The sequence below is a fragment of the Macrobrachium rosenbergii genome, chromosome 45 (genome assembly GCF_040412425.1).
Source record: "Macrobrachium rosenbergii isolate ZJJX-2024 chromosome 45, ASM4041242v1, whole genome shotgun sequence".
Classification (NCBI taxonomy): Eukaryota; Metazoa; Arthropoda; class Malacostraca; order Decapoda; family Palaemonidae; genus Macrobrachium; species Macrobrachium rosenbergii.
Genome location: NC_089785.1, coordinates 23012072 through 23031454, shown reverse-complemented (window position 1 = coordinate 23031454; position 19383 = coordinate 23012072). Strand labels below are relative to the sequence as shown.

At 42.4% G+C, this 19383-nt stretch overlaps 1 protein-coding gene across 1 annotated transcript; it reads right to left on the bottom strand.

Annotated features, from left to right (window-relative positions):
- Positions 1 to 79: 79 nt before the first annotated feature.
- Positions 80 to 15960, bottom strand: LOC136830011 (uro-adherence factor A-like). Its single transcript, XM_067089188.1, has 2 exons — positions 15607 to 15960; positions 80 to 7260 (listed from the first exon to the last, which is right to left on the bottom strand). Exon 2 carries the CDS (start codon positions 7255 to 7257, stop codon positions 220 to 222), a length of 7038 nt encoding a protein of 2345 aa, XP_066945289.1. The 5' UTR covers positions 7258 to 7260; positions 15607 to 15960; the 3' UTR covers positions 80 to 219.
- Positions 15961 to 19383: the final 3423 nt, after the last annotated feature.

Here is a 19383-nt window from a genome sequence, read left to right as displayed (position 1 = left end):
GTGTTCCAAGGAGAGAAACAGTTAAATATTAAGTATATGTAGAACTACAACCAGTATTGTCAGTTTTCAAATGAGTTAATGATTAAGAGCTAACAAACAATAACACGTACATTGATTCAAGATACGCAAACATGTTCAAATCCATTTATCTCCATCTAACTGCATAGTTTGAGGACTTGCTCTTAGTTTGACAGACGATTAAAGCAGGTTTTTCAAGATTCAACGTCTCTTCCGCCTTCTCAGCTTTTTGGATGGCGAGTCGCACCCAGATCGTGGAGACTGGGCACCGTCTTTTGCGGACTGAGAATCCTCCTCCGTCTTCTGGAGATCGTGGAGGCGGCGGACCGTTGAGATTTCTGGCACTGAGTCAGCTTTGCTTTCCGAGGTGGATTCGCTTTTGTCTTTTGTAACGGAGCCTGCCTCCGATGACGGAGGAGTGCCCTTGGAGGGCTTGGCTTCTCCTCGCGAGTACCGCGCAGCCGACCGAACCTCGGAAGTCATGGCGGATGCTATTTTTGTTGACTTTTCTTTCGGTGTGGAAGCTGCAGAAGAGGGTTGCTCAGGCTCCGGCGGCGGTGTCATCGGTGGTGTTGCTGTAATTTCCTTACAGATTTCGTCTGGTAATCTGGGCGAGGGGGTGAACCTCTTGGAGACCTCTGAGTATGTCAGGTGTGTTTGTGAAATCGCTGATTTGGTCTCGGATGGAGTTCTTGGGGACTTCTCGGGAGACGGTGTGGTGTCCGTTGAAATCCGTAGTCTCGTTGAGAGAATGGACTTGGGGACTTTTGTTTCACTCTTTGGCGACTCTTCTGCGGCAGCAACTTCTTCGGATTTGGGGAGAACGGGAGGTGTTTTTGCTAGTGGGGAGGAAATTTTTGGTAACGGGGAAGTATCTTTTATCATGGTCGTAACCTGGGTCAGTGGTGCACATATCTTTGGAGATGGTATGGAAGTTTTTGTGGGAGAAGAAGCAGACTTTATCAAAGGTGAACTCGCCTTGGTGCAAGGGAAGACGTCAGATGGGAAGTCAACTGTGTGCTTAATTTTAATGGGTGATGGTGAAATAGGCTCCGATAGTTTACTCTTTTGTAAGGTAGGTGATGCTGGCATTGCAATTTTCGTGCCTTCGCCTGGCTTTGCAAAGTGGGAAAAGGTGAAGACGGTGTGTCTTTCTTGAGACGAAGGTACTGGTATTGATGAGTCTATCTGCTCCTTCTGAGTTTCTGGGGCTTTAGCTTTCGGTGGCAATGGTGAAAGGGGCTTTGATACTCCTTCTGGGAACTTGAAAGTCTTCAGGGGAGAAGTGCGCCCTGGCGAGGTGATTTTTGTAGTATCAGTCTCCGAAGTCTTGAGCATTTCTTTGGCAGGCGAGGTTGTTTTGGGCCTCAGCAGTGACGGTGGTTTTTCTCCAGGATGCACAGTTTTAAAGAAGTCGCTTGGGATCAGCGGTTGTTTAATTGGTTCCTTCGGAGGAGAAGGTGGTTTTTCTACAGGGGTCGTTTTAAATAAGTCAGCAGTAGGAGAAGCTTGTTGTCCGGTTTTGAAAATGTCAGTTGCAAACTTGGTTTTTTGTGGCATTGGGGAGACTGGTTTCGATACACCTTCAGGGAAAGTTAGCACTGTGAGCGTTTCGGTTTTCTGCGCGGGAACTTGTGAAACTGAAGGGGCAGTCTCTGTCGCTTCCGTTTTCTCCTCTTGGGAAACACTGGGTTCGGAGATCTCGTCACCAGTTTTAGGAATCACCAGAGCTGGTGGTATTGGTTTTGTTGGCACAGGCTTAAACAACGGTTTAGTTTCCTTTTCTGGTGTTGGTGAAATTGGCTGACTTATTCCTTCTGGGAATGTAATTATCTTTAGTGGCGAGACAGGCTTAGCCGGCTCTCTCATAGGCAGGTCCTTTTTCGTCGAATCCGGCACTGGCACAGCGTCTGGGCTTAATTTTTCAGTTTTTTCAGCAAGCTTGAAAATGGGTTGTTCACTTTTTTGAGGGTCGGGTGACACAGGTTGGGAAATGCCTTCAGGAAATTTCAGAGTGAAAGGAGAAGCCGGTTTCGCTGGCTCGGGCGAAGCCGGCGCTGCCTGGGACGAGGCAGCTTCTGGCTTTGGTATCGTTATGCGGGGCCGCGGCTTCTTTGTAACGGATGTCACTGCCGGTGCTTCCTCAGCCTCTTCTTTTGCGGCTGGGACGTCAGCTTTTTCCGGCTCAGCCTTAATGTCTTTGTCAGCAATGTCTGGCAGAGAAGTCTTTGGTGCGGATGCAAGCTTTGTGAAAGCAGGCTCCTGAGGTTTTTTGGTTAAAGGAGAAATTGGTTTAGGTATTCCCTCTGGGAAGTGAAGCATTTTAAGTGGAGATACTGGTTTAGCAGGATATGGTAATGGTTTTTCAGTGTCCAAGGAAGAGTATACTTGCTTTGGTATGGCTTGCGGAATCTTTTTAGGAAGGGGTGATATAGGCTTTGTGACGCCTTCTGGGAATGTTAAGGTTTTCAGTGGAGAAGGGGGTACAATGAGTTCAGATTCGGGTTTTAAAACCAGTGGTGCAGGGATGGGTTTAGGTGCATGAGTTTTTGTTGGTAAGGGAGACAGAGGTTTGGAAACGCCCGGTGGGAATTTCAGTTCTTTTGTAGGTGGTAGGGGGGAGAGTGGCTTTGACACCCCTGGGGGAAAACTCAGTGTCGGGAGAAGAGGCTGGGTTTCTGTTGAAGATGCATCCTTTGGTTTCCCTTCAGATGTTAGCTCTCCACTTGCATCTAACTTGAACTCCTGAGAGAGTGATTTTGGTGAGGGAATTGGCGTGTCATCCCTCGGTTCTGTGATTGTCAGTGATAATTCAGGTGGTTTTTTGGACTTTTTTTTAAGTGGTTTGGGCGATTTTTTACCTGATTCATCATCGCATACTTCATCTGCAGCTTTTTCAGATATTTGTGGTTCCAGATCCTCTTTCTTTTCCTTTGGAATTTTGGGCTTGTCAGTAGAATGACCCTCTCGCTTTCGTTCGCTAGATTTTCTTGAACTCTTTCGCTCTTTCCTATCGACGCGTGGGCTCCATGTTGAAGGTTGTACTTCGCCTTCAGTTGGCAGTTTTTCTCTCGGAGACTCAATGGCGTCTTTGCTCTTCTGCGTATCCTTTTCCGATTTTTCCTTATCTTTTTTTTCATGCTTTGATTCAGAGGACTTTTCCCTCTTACTCCTTGAATGGCGTTTATGCTCGGTCGCTGTCGCCTCTCCTGACTTCTCCTCACTTTTCCTAGAATGTTTTCTTTCCCTTGACTTACTGGATACTTTTTTCTTCTCTGCAGGCGTAGTTTCTTCTAGAACTTCATCTTTTGCTGTCAGATCTTCTTCCTTCCCATTTAGATCCTTCGTTTCCTTCTCAGGCTTTCTTTCTGGGGAAGGTTCAGCCTCAAAATCGTCAGGTGGGAGAGGAACATCTTCTGGCCTTGGTTCCTCAGGAGCCTGAGCTGGGTCCTCTTGACTCTTTGTTCGTTTTCTGTGGCGACGCTTTTTGCTCACGCTTTTCCCTTCCTTATCCTTTCTGGAAGCCTTTTCATCTTTCTCTCCTTCTGCGTGCGGTGACTTGGACTTCGACTTATCGTGTCGTTTGCGGCGGGATTTCTCGTCTTTGGTGCCTTTTCGCCTTTTCTCGACAGTTTCTTGAGCAGCCTCAGCTTTGACCTCTTGTGTAACGGGGATTCCTTCTGTTCCATTGCCCTCCTCTGCTGAGACAAATTGGGGTTCAGCTTCTTTGGTTTCAGTTTCCTCAGTGTCCTTTCCATTTCCTGTTGTGACCTCTTTCTCATCTCCAGTTTCTGTAACCTCCTTACCTTCTTCTTCGGCAACTTCTTCTGGTTGCTCCGTGGGTTCAAGTGCCTCAGTCAGAGATACTTTGTCAGGAGTGGCAATTTTTTCTTCCTCCGTGCCTGCTGATTCCTCTGTTTTCATATCAGGTACTTCAGTGTCATCTGAGTCTTTACCTTTCCCAGCTTCATCAACAGTATCGTCTTTGAACACGGTATCAGACAGTTCCTCCTCTGGGCCAACTATATCAAACAGACCTTCTTCCTTACTCTCGGGCTCTGTTTCTTCGGGTTTCTCCTCTGGTTCCTGTGGACGCTCTTCTGTTGGAGATTCTTTTGTTGGTTCGGTTTCTCCCTTCTCTTGTTCAGCTCCTAACATATCCTCCACAGATTCAGCTTTGGCATCAGCGTTTTCTGCGCTTTCCGTTTCTGCAGCCTGCTCCTCAAGGGATACTCCGTTGTCTTTTGTAGCAGTGCTGTCGCTTTCTCCACTCTGCTTCTCCTCTTCAGATGCTTCTGCTGCTACGGGAGGTGGTTCCTCTTGTTCTGGGGTGTGTTTTTCGTCTTTCGCTTGCTCGGGTTCATCTGTAGAAGCTGCTTCGCTCCTTGAATCTGCCTCTGCTTTCTTTGCGTCCGGCTTGTCGTTTAGTTTACCGTTAGCGTCCTCCTTTTTGCCGCCCATCCTAGTTACACCCTTGATCCAGTCTCTTGCCTTCCCTACCAAAGTTTTGCGATCCTTTGCGTTGCCTTCTAGTTTATCGCCTTCCATTGCTTCCTGTCCTATTTCGGCAATAAGCTCAGATGGCTTCACATCAGTTTGGACAAGCTCTGTGATGCTCTCAACAACAGCTTCTGCTGCATCCGCTAGTTTTTCTATTCCTTCTCCGAGCTGTCCAGCAACACATACCAGGTCGTCCTCCTTCTTGCCGACGGCGTGCTCTGCCTTCTCTGCATCAGTGGGCGGGGTAGTGGAAGGGGGAGTGGCACCGTCAGGAACATCGGGCAGTGGTTTCCCTCCGGCGGAGTCAGGGGAGGGCTCTGGTCCGCCTTCTTCTGGACTTCCTTCAGGTTTTTGTTCGGCAGCGTCCTGTTGCTCGAAGCTGCTGGCTCCACCCTGTTGTGCCGCAGGTCCCTCAGGCTCAGCGACTTCCTTATCCTCTCTCTCAGGCTTCTTCTGTGTGGAGAGTTTGCGTTGAAGCTGATGGATTTTTCCAGAGACGGTACCTTTGTTTCGTCCTTCTTTGGTTCCGCTCTTCTCAGCCGCCATGTAAATCTCCTCTTGAGTTTCACTTTGTTCTGAGGTTTGGCCTCGAAAACATAGGACTTTTGGGTTGCCCTCTGTGATGTCTGCTGCTGCGTCCTGACTTCCGTCTATCTCCCCTGGCTGATATTCGGGGTATAGACTGAAGAAGACACTTTCTGCATCTGCCTCTGTCTCTTTCTTCTCACCCTTTGCAGGAGACTCCTCAGAAATCACTCCTTCTTCTGTGAGTTGCATGTTGTCTTCTAAGTTTAGCTCCTCCCAAGCGGGGGAGGCAGGACGTTCCTCAATTTTCTCTTGGGTGTCAGAGGTTAGAGTCGGTGATTCCTTCTCCAGCTTCGATGAATCGTCTAGTCCTTGCTCTGCTTTCCCATCAGCAGTAAGCGACACTTCTTCCTTAGGAGTCAAGAGGTCTGCTGTTGAAGATAAGCTTTCAGCATCAAATTCGCTAGAATAACTCACGGAGGATTTACTGGTTACGTATTCTCCCGTGGCGCTGGTAGAGGTCGCAGTGGCGCTTGCAGAAGTCTTACTTTGTTCTTCGGCAGATTCACTTACCGAAGTCCTGCTTGTGCCGTCGAATTCTGCAGATTCGCTGACAGATGTCCTACTAGTGCTGTCTGGCTCTCCCGATTCACTTGCGGATGTCCTTGTGACTCCCTCAGCTTCCTCGTACTCACTGTAGGAAGTCTTGCTCTGTCCCTCTGCCGATTCACTGACAGAAGTTCTGCTTGTTGCATCTGGTTCGGCTGATTCTGAAGCTGATATCGATCCCCTGGTAGAGGATTTGCTTATAGTCCCCCGTTCGGCAGACTCAATGGTTGTTGACATCTTACTCGCTGATTCTGATATTGTCATTGTCTCTTGCTCACCTGATTCTGTAACGGAGACTTTGCTCACAGTCTCGTGCTCAATTGACTCAGAAGTGACGCTTGTAGTGTCGAGGTCAACTGACTCACTTGTGGAGCACTTTCGTTGTCCGTCTTGATCAGCTGATTCACTTGTGGAGGTCTTGCTGATGTTATCTTGGTCAGCCAGATCGCTAACCGAAGATCTGGTTACAGATACGGTTTCTACAGAATCACTGGCAGAGGATCGACTCACATTATCTCCTTCTGCAAGAGGATCGAAGGCCAACTTGCTCTGGCCATGCCTGCGTAAATTTGCTTGCATCTTCTGTGTTTCTGCCAAAGACGGCAGAAATCTTGCCCTCTGGACTGTGCTGGTCTTTGGAGATTCGCTTGGCTCTACGTCAATGAGCTGCGTTACAGCGGTGCCATCTACCTGAGTTCCACTAGCTTCTTCAATTCCAACCTCAATATCCTGTCCTTCAACAGTCACTTCTACTGTGGACTCACCGCCGACATCAATGACTGCATTGATTGCAATGTCTGCCTCTTTTGTAGGACTGCCCACAGCATTTTCCTGGGGCTGCCCATTGGCTCCGTTTAAAGCCCCTTGATTTGCATCAACAAATATGGCAGTGTCGCTGTCGCTGTCGTCCGAGATGAAGAATTTCACTGGTTTATCTACGTTGTTCATGTTCACCGCATCGGTCTGGGTAGACTTCTGAGTGGGTGTTAATTCCTTTGCTATTTCCTGACTGGGACTTTCAAGAATATCGATCTTGAGCTCTTTAACGGGTCTACCGACTTTGGTTTCTTCTTCTTTGGGTTCCTCTTCTGTGGCCTCACGTATCTCCTCCTTCAGCATCTCCTCGGTCTTCGGCTTTTCAAGCCCTTCTGCTTGCGGTGCCTCGAGGTCCTTGTCGAGATCGGTTACCATGACTTCTGGCGGCTCTTCAAGACCATTAGCTTCCTGTATCAAATCGGGTGCTTTGGTTTGTGATGTATCCACTGCTTCCGGTTCCTTTTTGTCCTCTGCGGGTGCTTCTGCGTCGCTCGGCTTTGCCGCAGCTTTGGACGGTGCTGGAGTACGGCCTTTGGAGGGTTCCTGTCCCTTTTTGGTCGACGGTTTGGCTGACGGGTCCTTCGGCGATTTGGGCTCCTTCTTGGAGCCATCCGCCGCTGCATCCGCCTCGTCGTCTTCTTCCTCCCCGCCGTCGCCCATTCTCCGACGCTTCGCGTCCCGCGTTTTGGTCCTCTCCTTCTTGAAGTGCTGCTTAGCCGGCGCCTGCGACCCCTGGGGCACCGGTCCTACCACCCGTTTCAGCTTCCTCCATTTTGCCTTCCCACCCATAGCCTGTAAGGAGACAAGTGTTACCAATGTTGGATTCAAGTGTTGCCCGAGATCTCGGTTAACGTTTGTTGAAAGCGTGACGTCTGCTTTCAGAACTGTTGTTCGAAGCAAGGGTTACCAATTTTGGATTCAAATATTGCCCGAGATCTCGGTTAACGTTTGTTGAAAGCGGACGTCTGTTTTCAGAACTGTTGTTCGTATCTGTAAAAATTGTGACACTCTTCCAGTATCCCAGAGGATAATGGAGGTTGAACGAAAATAAACAAAACTTAGAGTAAGGTTCTTCGTTCCATTAAGTTTTATGAATCGTTTAAAAATGGCAAAGTTTATTCTTATTCAGATAGGTGTAAAGTAAAGAAGAATTAAGCTGACTTTTCCTCAAATATCTAATAAGTATTTGAATAATAAAGTAGACCAAGTGACCAGGAAAAGTTTATTTTACTTTAAATAATTAGAGTTCAAGGAGGAATAAAGCTAGTGTCCTTCAGAAATAATGAGGACGTAATTCTAAGTGAATGTTTGTTTTTCAAAAAGTATCAAGATGTGAGAATATAGCTGATGCCCTTCAATTAGTAAAGTACTGTAGATTGTCAGGGTCCAGTTTATGTTCTTTTGAGAAAAAGGAAGTTTGTAAGAATCGTTGTATCTTCTTCAAGTAAGAATGTGGAGTCAAGGGTCTGTTCTGAAAATAATTGGGAATTGTTTTCCACATGTAACTAGGAAGTTTGTTAAGGGTAAGAATTGAATGTAGAATTTAGGCCAAAGGCCAAGCACTGGGACCTATGAGGTCATTCAGTGCTGAAATGGAAATTGAGAGTAAAAGGTTTGAAAGGTGTAACAGGAGGAAAGCCTTGCAGTTGCACTATGAATCAGTTGTTAGGAGAGGGTGGAAAGTCAGGTGGAAGAAAGAGAATATAAAAGGAGGTACAGTAAAAGGAACGAAAGGGGTTGCAGCTAGGGGCCTAAGGAAGGCACTCTGCAAAGAACCTTAAGTAATGCCTACAGTGCACCACTACAGAGTGTTAAGAATAAGGTTGAACTCACCACAGTGACCAAAAACTTTGTTAAAAATAGTTTATTTTCTCAAAGGTAGATTTGAATCAGGTCTTATGTACATGGTAGTTAGTCAGTTTTGGTGGGTTGTAGCCGGGGGTAAAGAAGAAGAAGATGAAGAAGAAGAAGGGTATGGGCTAGCAATCTCGTCTAAAAAAAAAACTTCCTGAAAATCTTAAGGTTAATATCTGTAGACCCATCATCAATATATAATATATATTATATATATATGGGTGTGTGTGTGTGTCAGTTTCCAACTCACATCAGGATCGAACCCAGGTCTTTCTATTTGAAAGGCCAGGGCGCTACCAACTGGAAGACCTGCGCTTGAACCCGACGTGAGTCAGAACTTTATTTCTGCTCCACAGGTAACTGTGTGTTGATTACATTTATATATTTATGTGAGAGTGAGTTTGTTTGTGTGTGTAGAGAGAGAGAGAGAGAGAGAGAGAGAGAGAGAGAGAGAGAGAGAGAGAGAGAGAGAGAGAGAGAGAGAGAAACACGAGACAAGCAAAGGACCTCATCATCATTTCGAACCGGTCCCCTCTTGACAAGCGTCATGCACTGCGAACATGGCCTCCTGCAAGGGGGTTACTTAGACCCGACTCCCGCCAACATGTGATATGGCTTTAGCCGAGAGGAAACCGGTTTCCCCAGGCGCCTCTCTGTCCCGAGACAGATAAGGAGGACTCGTGGAAAATGGAAAAATTAGCTCCCAGAAACAACAGAAATATGTAAACTGATTTTTTTTTGTTTTTGAATCTTTGTCTGCTTGGAATTGGATGAAATGAATTCAGAATTATTTGCGCCGTATTCTTTGGAAGCTTGAAGAATTTCAAGTCAGTGGCCCCCTATGGTGGGCTTGTTATATTTGATTAGGTTCATGTGAATAATAATAATAATAATAATAATAATAATAATAATAATAATAATAATAATATTACTTTATTTACCAAATGTTGGTTTGCTATTAGACCCATATTAGCCCCCGGGAATAAAAAGAATTTTCAACAATGTTTTGTGAGCCTTTGAATGTTTGTTCGTAGGGGATAGGGTTAAACGAATTCAATATTATTTACTGTTTGCCAGATTTGGGTTAATAATTAAGCACATACTAGACTGAGTTTAATTCAGACGAGTTAAGTCAATTCAAAATTGTTTGTTTACTTGTTATTTGCCAAGTGTTTGGTTAATGATTAGACACATACTAGACTAAGTTTGATTGAGACGGGAGTGGACAGGCTACAGATAAAACTCAGGAATTCACTGAAACAGTGAATTCCTGAGTTTTATCTGTAGTCTGCCCATTCCTGTCTGAATTAAGCTTAGTCTATGTGCCTAATTATTAACCAACACTTGGCTAATAACAATATGCCAAGCAGACAAAAATTCTTTAATGGACAAGAATTAGATGTTTCTTCAGAATCTTTCAGAAAATCTAGACGGGAATTAGACAGAAACTGAACAGGCAACACTTGAAATTCAAAAGAGAATTTCAGACAGAACAGGGTTGCAACAGACAGAAAATAAATGCTACCTCCGACGAGAACTGGACAGGAACGAGACCAAATTAACAAACAGATATTTAGACAGAAGCCATTCAGATATAGTGGAGGTTCATCAGACGGAAACGAATTTCGGGTGGGTGGGGCCAGACGGGAAAACACGGACAAGAATCCAGACGAATAAATAAAGGAATAGAAATTCTCGGTTACTCTGATGGCTGCCAGGCATGGTCACGACTCATTACAGCTGTTACTTGTTCCCCAAGGTTTGTTGCAAGTTTTATTATCGCCTATTTTTTGTTTTTGATTTTTTATCCATTTCCACTGTCCCTCCCAGGCCCTAGCTTTTATTTTCCCCCAGGAGAACGATACAAGACAAGTAATGAAATAATTGAACTTTTAACATAATACAAACAAACATTATATATATACTGTACACACACACACACATCTGCTACACTTAATAGGCTTACCAAGGGGTGGAAGGTAGGTCTAGCTGAAGGAAAGATGAATTGTTAGTTAATTCATTTGTGGGAGGGATAACTTGTTCTCCCGTTAAAGGTTGACTCTATAAAAATTTTAGGGCATAACATTATTCAGCATACCAAGAAAAGTATATAAAAGGATTTTCATTGACATAGTAAGCCAGATGACCAAAGGATTAGTAGGTGAAGGAACCTGTGTGGATTCAGACAAGGGAGATTTGTGGATATGCTTATTATGAAAGTGTTATGAGATATTCAATAGCAAGGAGAACATTCTGTACGTTGCATAAGTATACATATGAAAATCTGTGATGTTATATGATGAATATGCGGTGTTAGCCATCCAGAAAATTGCTGACACTGCAGTTTGTTCAGAGTGGATGATTGTCTGGTAAAAGTGAAGTTTTTGCATTTGAATGTGGGACTTGTGAGTGACTGGTTTGGTGTGTAAGTGGGTCTGAGACAAAGGTGTGTTATGTCTCCAAAACCTCTCAGAATCATTATGGTAGGAGTGATGTGAGAAGTCAGGGAAAGGACGTGTGATGTAGGGGCTAAATTGAGGAAGAAGAAGATAGTTTGGGAATCGAACGTGGAGTGGCTGATAGAATGCTGATTTTAGCTAGTGATGAAAAGCCGTAGAGTATGGCAAAAGCTTGAAAGGTTTCGTAAGAGGAGAATTGAAAAGTGAATATAAGCAAGAGCAAGGTTAGGCCATAACGATAAAAAGGAAAACAGGAAGATAAGGCAATAATTGTTAGCAAGAATAATGGAGGATTGAAAAAAAGGTGTTGCAGAGGAAAAAGACAGTATCTGTGCAACAGGATTTGCAATGGAGGCAAAGTGCATGCATTGAATGCAAAATAGGAGACTGAAGTGTCAGCTGCTGATATAGATCAATTTGCATAGTGCATGAGAATGGCAGAGAGAGTGAATAATGTAGAGGTACAGTGAAGTGATGATGAAAAGTTTAGCACGGATGGGTAAGACTATTTTGAAGTGGTCTGGTCATGTGGAGAAAATGGAGGACAAGAGCATAGTAAGTGGAACAGAGTGTGTGTGTGTGTGTGTGTGTGTATGGTGTTGCAAGGGTTAACATACTGCTAATGGTTCTTTCTGTGATATGTATATATATATATATATATATATATATAGAGAGAGAGAGAGAGAGAGAGAGATCCTCTTTAATCACTGTCATATTTTATTGTATGATAATGATATTTACAATGATAAACATCATTATCATTGCAATTATACTGACATTAGTGCTGTAATGAAGAAAGCAATTGGAATATCATACCCTCCTCCTCTCTCTCTCTCTCTCTCTCTCTCTCTCTCTCTCTCTCTCTCTCTCTCTCTCTCTCTCTCAAGAGCTCAATCCGGTTTCCTTTCAGTAGAGGTTACAAAGAGATGACGCCACCGCAGTATTCTTACAAGTTCATGTTACAAATCGTATAACATTCTTAAGAACAATGGAGATTATTATTATTATTGTTATTATTATTATTATTATTATTATTATTATTATTATTATTATTATTATTATTATTATTATTATTAGTCAGCGGAAAAGTAGTCTTACGGTGATATGGCTACATTTGATCGTATCAGTTTCATTCGTCACTTTCTTGCCTATTTTGCTCTTTATTCTTATTCATATTCTTCGTTTTGCATCTTATATTCTTCTATGTTAACGTTTTGTTTGCTTGTTCGCCTTGGAAGGGATTTACATACAATTATATTATCGTAAACAATTCAAAAGAAGAGTCAGTTTTCTTTAAATATTTATTATGCGTGAAATAATACGTTTACATACCGTAGAGTTTTGGTAAGTTGTCACCGTACCTGACAAATCTAAGCAAAGAGGTTCCTCTCATTTGAATCATTCATTACCATATTTGACGAGTTAATCCGAAGTTATCGTTCTCATTTCGACGTAATATGAATCATAAAGATTATTATAGTCACTGGGAAGCGTAGAGAACCCCGAAACTGAATCCATATTCGTGTCAGAATCTAACCAGTCTTTCCTTGGCAAATATAGTCAACCCGTCCACAAAATGTCTTGGAATTTTGTAGACAATTTTTTTTTAAGATATGCGAAATTATGCAAAAGCAGATGCGGTAGAGTACAGAATCTCGTTGTAGCTTTGTTTGGGAATAGGTAAAAGATAAATGACGTCTATTTTAAACAAAAGCAACAACAGTAATTACTGCGCAGTCCATTATTTACAGACCGTTAAAATTCGTTTTTTAAATGCCAGTAGTGAAAAATTAGGTTGAAATTGAGGTTTACAGCCCAGTACTTGAAAAAACTAGTTTCAAATTTGGCCATGCAGATTAGTTTGTAAGTTGATATCTTGGTATAAATGGGCATTAGTAAAAAAATTATGGATATAAATCAATAATTAGAAAATAATTTAAAATTTAGGTGTACAAGCCAGTATTGACAAGCAAGGTTAAACTTACGATATATAGCCATTATTTACAAGCCTAGTAATTGTGGATGAGGTTACAATGTGAGCTTATTAACCTAACCCGCATTTACAGACAAGGTTAAAATTTGGGCAGTAATTACAAAAAAAGGTTAATTGCATTTTTTGTATATGTGGCACTGGTTACAAAATACGTTAAACGTCAGGGGTATATGCCAGCAGTTATGTTCTAGGTTAAAATTTTATTAAAGACAAATACTGTAGTTATAAAATAGATTAAGGTGTGTATATAATAGGCCAGGGGTTACATACTGCATTAGAATTTTAGTCAGTTGTTATAAACAAAGCATTAAATTTGCGTATTTAGGCCAATTTCAACAAAATGGGTTAAAGTCTGGTCATATAAACAACTGCTTACAATCTAGATTAAAAATTGTACTTTGTACTTTAATATTCATAAAGTATTGTTGAAATTTTTGTTTATTGGCCAGTAGTTAGAAACTCGGTTAAAATTTGGTTATATATGTGTGTGAGAAACTACAATATTAATTTTGTTAAAATATGTGTATACTGACAAACTGGGTTCGAATTGAACCTTACTGCCCAGCAATTATAAAGTTAAAACTTAGGGAATCAACCGGGATTTGGTAACAATCAGGTTCTAAATGGTACTCAGTTGACCAAAATGTATATTAGTTTTGCTGGTAGGGTTGCTACCGTCGTGGCCTCCCCCAGGGCGATGGAAAATTCACTGGCTCTGTACCAAGATCAGTTACTGCTGCAGTGTGGGGTCTGCAGCAGTGGGAGGTTGAAACCGACGTTCTTTGGAAGCTTGAATTTCAGTCAGTGGCCCCTTTGGTGGGCTTGTTCCGTGTGAAAAGGTTTCATCCAGTGAAATAATAATAATAATAATAATAATAATAATAATAATAATCTTTCATGTGTGTGTATTAAATAACACAGTAATTACCACAGATGATTAGCTTTGGGGAAAATTCATCTATCAGTTCTGAATAAATTCCAACCCCCCCCCCCCCCAATAAAGCTTGTGCATGGAGAAGGTCACTTTGATGAATATTTTTTTCAACTTTCATCAAGTTCCGTTCATCCATTCTTGAGAGATCCTACTCACATAAACAGTCTCTCGTCTTCATATAATCTTCCCTTTTCCTAGAGGCAGGTTTTCCTTACAAGTCAGGACCATAATTCCATGCTCAGTCATCCTCTCATGTCCAGACTTCATCAAGAACACAGTCACCCAAATGTTGTGACCTTTCACAAACTTTCTGCATGTGGTCAGTGTTATGGGGAGAAGTATATGAGGCTAGCAACCTCATCCCAAAATGCATGCTGAGGAGTGGAAGACTTATGGCATCATCCCCTTCAGAGGGGGAAAATATATATATATATATATATATATATATATATATATATATATATATATATATATATATATATATATATATATATATATATATATATATATATATATATGTATATAAGAATATGTAAGAATTTACGCAGCACCAAATTTATTCAAATGGTCAATGCAGAATATTGTAACTACCGTATTTTCCCTAACAAAACAAAAATCACCTGTACAATTTCCATCCCATTCTCGTACTTTATTAGAAATCCTCTCATCACTCATTTCTAGAATAACCTTTAATCTCTGAGAATACCGCACGCTATTTTAGAAGAGATTATTTTCCGTTCGCCTCCAGTGACCAGATCGCTAGCGCCGTGAAAGCTGATACCAGGGGAGACGAGTTCCAGTCTCCCTTCAACGCTCGGGTGGCCGCTCTTCTTATGTGGGGTCGTGAGGTTCGAAGGGGGTGGGGTTGGATGTAGGGAAAGGGTGGGGGGGGGGACCAGCCAAAGTCACTGAAGCGTCAAAGAAATGACCAAGAGTCAAGATCGAGATGGTTTGGACATGCGAGAAGGAGGGGAGATAATGGGAGATATTTTGCAAGAGAGGTCACGGAATTGGAAGTGCTGGGAACACAAAGGGAGATGGAGAGACTGCATTCGAGAAGACACGAGAGAGAGAGAGAGGAATAAGCAAAGGAAGAACTCAGGACAGAAATACCTTGGAAAGGCTCTTTAAAAACAGCGACCTCGACTTGGGATTAAACTAAGAAGAAGAGGAAGAAAAAAAAAGAAGAAGAAAAAGAAGAGGAAGAAGAAGAAGAAGAAGGTGACACGGCCTGATTTTTCACATCTTGGTACCACCTAAAATGTCAGCTTCTAGACTGGCAAATTGACAAAGATAGTACACAGAGATAACGCTTTGACCTAGCAACCTTTCGAGTGTGGTAACTTCAGTCATACTCATCAGTTTTAAAGGAATAAACTAAAAGTCACATAAAACCTGAGTTTGGCTTCCTGCAAAGGCTGTCAAACTGAAATCTACTCCTACTGGCACAAGAAATTGAAATTAAGTTCATTCCTCTTCTTCAATCCGTGAACTCGCTTCCCACGTAAAGAATGGAATTAACACAGTAACCATTTTGGGGTTGAGAAATGGAAATAGTATTAATATAGATGTAGATACAGATATTACAGGTATTAAATAGTGAATCGATATACCTGAGTAAAAGTGAGACAGAATGTAGCAGAGTGGAGAGGAAAAAGTGTGTGTAAACTTTTTTAGAAATATATATTTTATGTATATGTTATATATATATATATATATATATATATATATATATATATATATATATATATATATATATATATATATATATATATATATATATATGTATTTTATATATGTATACACGTGTGTGTTTGTTTGCATGTATGCAAGTGTGTATAAGAAAATGAGGGAGAGAGAAAAAGCAACAAATAAACAAAGATAAACATCACTGGTACCTCGACACTTGAGGAATCCACTTGGCCTCACTTGAAAACACCAGCTAAGAGAAATCCTGTTTTGCGCGCGTAAGAATCCTTTGGGCGCCCTTGCTGTTTGGTGCCTAAAGGATCCCTCCGGAGTCCTGCAGCAACGAACTGGAAACAACGACAAAAATCCTTCTCGCAGAGGCGGGGGTGTGCAGGAGGAAAGGTACCCTCCTACGGCTGCGGGGCGCTTAGAGATATTTACACAGGGAAATTCGGGACAAGGAGGGCGGGGGAAGGAGAGTCTGAATCACAGGGTGTTGGGACGAACGGCGCTTCGGAGGAGGTCAGGTCAGATGGGGACGCCCGTATCTCGCAAAAGAGTTCTTGGGGGTTGGCGGAAGGGGTTTATATAAATCAGGGCGCGGAGGCAGTGGGCGGCGCCGGCCCCCTTCCTCTTCCTCCCCCCCGTTATGCAACGGAAGTCAGTCTCCGTTGCAAGACTGGCTGTAAGACGAGTCCTCCGTGACGGATTTTCTCGACCTCACGCCCGAGGGGCAGCTCCTCCTCCTCCTCCTCCTCTTCCTCCTCTTCCTCCTCGCCTCTTCCTTCCGCCTCCGGAAATAAATAATATCGGGGGAAATCGTCGGTTCGATTCGTCCGAGCGCCCCGTTCTGTCGGAGCCTGGCGGGCTCCGACGGGCTCCGCTAGCTCGCTGGCTCGCCCAGTCGCCCCTGACCGTCGCCGTCCACAGGTGCGACATTCTTGGACGCGGCGGGGGCGACGATGTTGCCGACCGTTTTAATGATCTCGCGGGGGCAGACCCAGTGACGATGTAATCTTGTCCTAGTTAGCACCCGGCGTTGTCCGCTCGGCTGTTCTTCCTGTAGGCCCTCTCTGTCTGCCTTGCTCTTTTTTTTCCTTTTTTTTTCTTTCCTTCTTTCATTCATTCTTAGTCCCCCTTTCTTGTTTCCTCCTTTGTGCTTGTAAGGGTGGTGAATTTATGTCAGTCCTTTGTTTTATTATTGTTTCCGCTTCTTTGTTTTTTTTTGGGGGGCAATGAAAGATTTTCGTTTGATTATCTGTCAAACGAACGACTGTGACTTCGTTTCAGTCCGACGTGATTTGGCTGTGTCCTGCATTATTATTATTATTATTATTATTTATTATTATTATTATTATTATTATTATTATTATTATTATTATTATTATTATTAGCATAAGTCTTGAAATGGAGGAACAAACCCAGAGTCATTTAAGGGTACGGATATTTACAAATAAGTCTCTACAGAGAGCTTTTGGGAATCTGTTCAATTCTTTCATACGTACCCATAAAAACTGTAGAGTTATTTATTATTATTATTATTATTATTATTATTATTATTATTATTATTATTATTATTATTATTATTCTATCTCAGTCATCCTATTCGACTGGGTGGTATTTTTAGTGTGGGGTTCCGGGTTCCATCCTGCCCCCTTAGGAGTCCATCACTTTTCTCACTATGTGCGCTGTTTCTAATGGAACACTCTTATTATTATTATTATTATTATTATTATTATTATTATTATTATTATTATTATTATTATTGATGGCCCTACCCGGCTCAGAGCCCAAAATAAGTTGATATCTGCCCGAAACGAAGGTCGATCACCCCAAGAAAAGTATAGATGATTCAGTGTCTTTCATAAATAAAAGTCGTTGGGGCGCTGGAATTGATTCAGGGAACACAGGATGAGAGAAAAACAGAGCCAACTAATAATGAAAAGTGTGAATATCCCCAAAAGGGAGTTGGAAACAGAATAGGGAAGTTGACTCGATTGTAAATTGACTTGTGAATTGTTTAAGGGAACCGGCAATATTTATTGGAAGTATTCAATCATGCATTATTTAATTCATCAAGGAATCGATCCCGTTGTGGGGTAGTACCGTCAGTGCACCTCACGGGGTGCACTGTAGGCATTACTAAAGGTTCTTTGCAGCGTCCCTTCGGCCCCTAGCTGCAGCAACCCCTTTCATTCCTTTTACTGTACCTCCGTTCATATTACCTTTCTTCCATCTTTTTATCCACCCTCTCCTAACAGTTGATTCATATTGTAACTGCTAAAGGTTTTCCTCCTGTTACACCTTTCAAACGACCTACTCTCAATTTCCTTTCCAGCGCTGAATGACCTCATAGGTCCCAGTGCTTGGCCTTTGGCCTAAACTCTGTATTCCATTCCATCAAGGAGTCGACGCGAGTTATTGGAAATTCACTCGTGAGTTATGAATTCCTCAAGGGATCGACGCCGATTATTCACTCGTGAATGTTGGATTCCTCAAGGATTTGACGCCGATTATTGTGAATTCACTCGTGAATGATTGGATTCTTCAAGGAATCGACGCCGATTGTTGTATATTCACTCGTGAATGATTGGATTCCTCAAGGAATCGACGCCGATTATTGTATATTCACTCGTGAATGATTGGATTCCTCAAGGAATCGACGCCGATTATTGTATATTCACTCGTGAATAATTGGATTCCTCGAGGATTGGACGCCGATTATTGTGAATTCACTCGTGAATTATTGGGTTCCTCGAGGAATCGACGCCGATTATTGTGAATTCAATGGTGAATGATTGGATTCCTCAAGGAATCGACGCCGATTATTGTATATTCACTCGTGAATAATTGGATTCCTCGAGGAATCGACGCCGATTATTGTGAATTCAATGGTGAATGATTGGATTCCTCAAGGAATCGACGCCGATTATTGTGAATTCAATGGTGAATGATTGGATTCCTCAAGGAATCGACGCCGATTATTGTAAGTTCCCTCTTTAATTATTGAATTCCTCAAGGAGTCGACGCCGATTATTGTGAATTCCTTCGTTAATTGTTGAATTCCTCAAGGAATCGACGCCGATTATTGTGAATTCAATGGTGAATTATTGGACTCCTCAAGCAACCGACGCCGATGATTGAAAATTCGTTCGTGAATGATTGGATTCCTCAAGGAGTCGACGCGAATTACTGTATATTCAGTTGTCAGTATTTGAATTCTTCAAGGAATTGACGCGAACTATTGTAAATTCCCTCGTGAATTATTGAATTCCTCAAGGAATCGACGCCGATTATTGTGAATTCACTCGTGAATGACTGAATTATTTAAGAAAAATCGATTCAAGTACATCAATTCGCCCGTGAATGGTCTCGAATCCATTCCTGAATGATTGATTTTGAATCCTTTCAGGAATTCAAGAACGGAATATTCACTCGGGAATGACTGGAACATGTAAATGTAAATTCACTCATCAATTGTTGAATTCCTCAAGGAATCGAATCATTATAGTCACTTTTACTGTACCTCCTTTCATATTCTCTTTCTTCCATCTTACTCTCCAGCCTCTCCTAACAATTGATTCATAGTGCAACTGCTTTGAGGTTTTCCTCCTGTTACACCTTGCAAACCTCCTTTTCTCTCAATTTCCCTTTCAGCGCTGAATGACCTCGTAGGTCACAGTGCTTGGCCTTTGGCCTAAATTCTACATTCGGTTTAATTCAGTTCAAAGGATCGACGCGAATCATTGTCAATTCACTCGTGAATGCCTGAATCAATTAAGAGAATCGACAGAAATGCCATAAATTCATTGGTTGAATTGAATGTAGAATTTAGGCCAGGCACTGGGACCTTTGAGGTCATTCAGGGCTGAAACGGAAATTGAGAGTAAATGACTTGAAAGGTGTAACAGGAGGAAAACCTCAAAGCAGTTTCACTATGAATCGTTAGGAGACGGTTGAGGAAAGTCAGGTGGAAGAAAGAGAAC

Excerpts from the sequence above, each read along its gene's own strand:
- LOC136830011 (XM_067089188.1), bottom strand. The coding sequence starts at position 7,257 with ATGGGTGGGAAGGCAAAATGGAGGAAGCTGAAACGGGTGGTAGGACCG.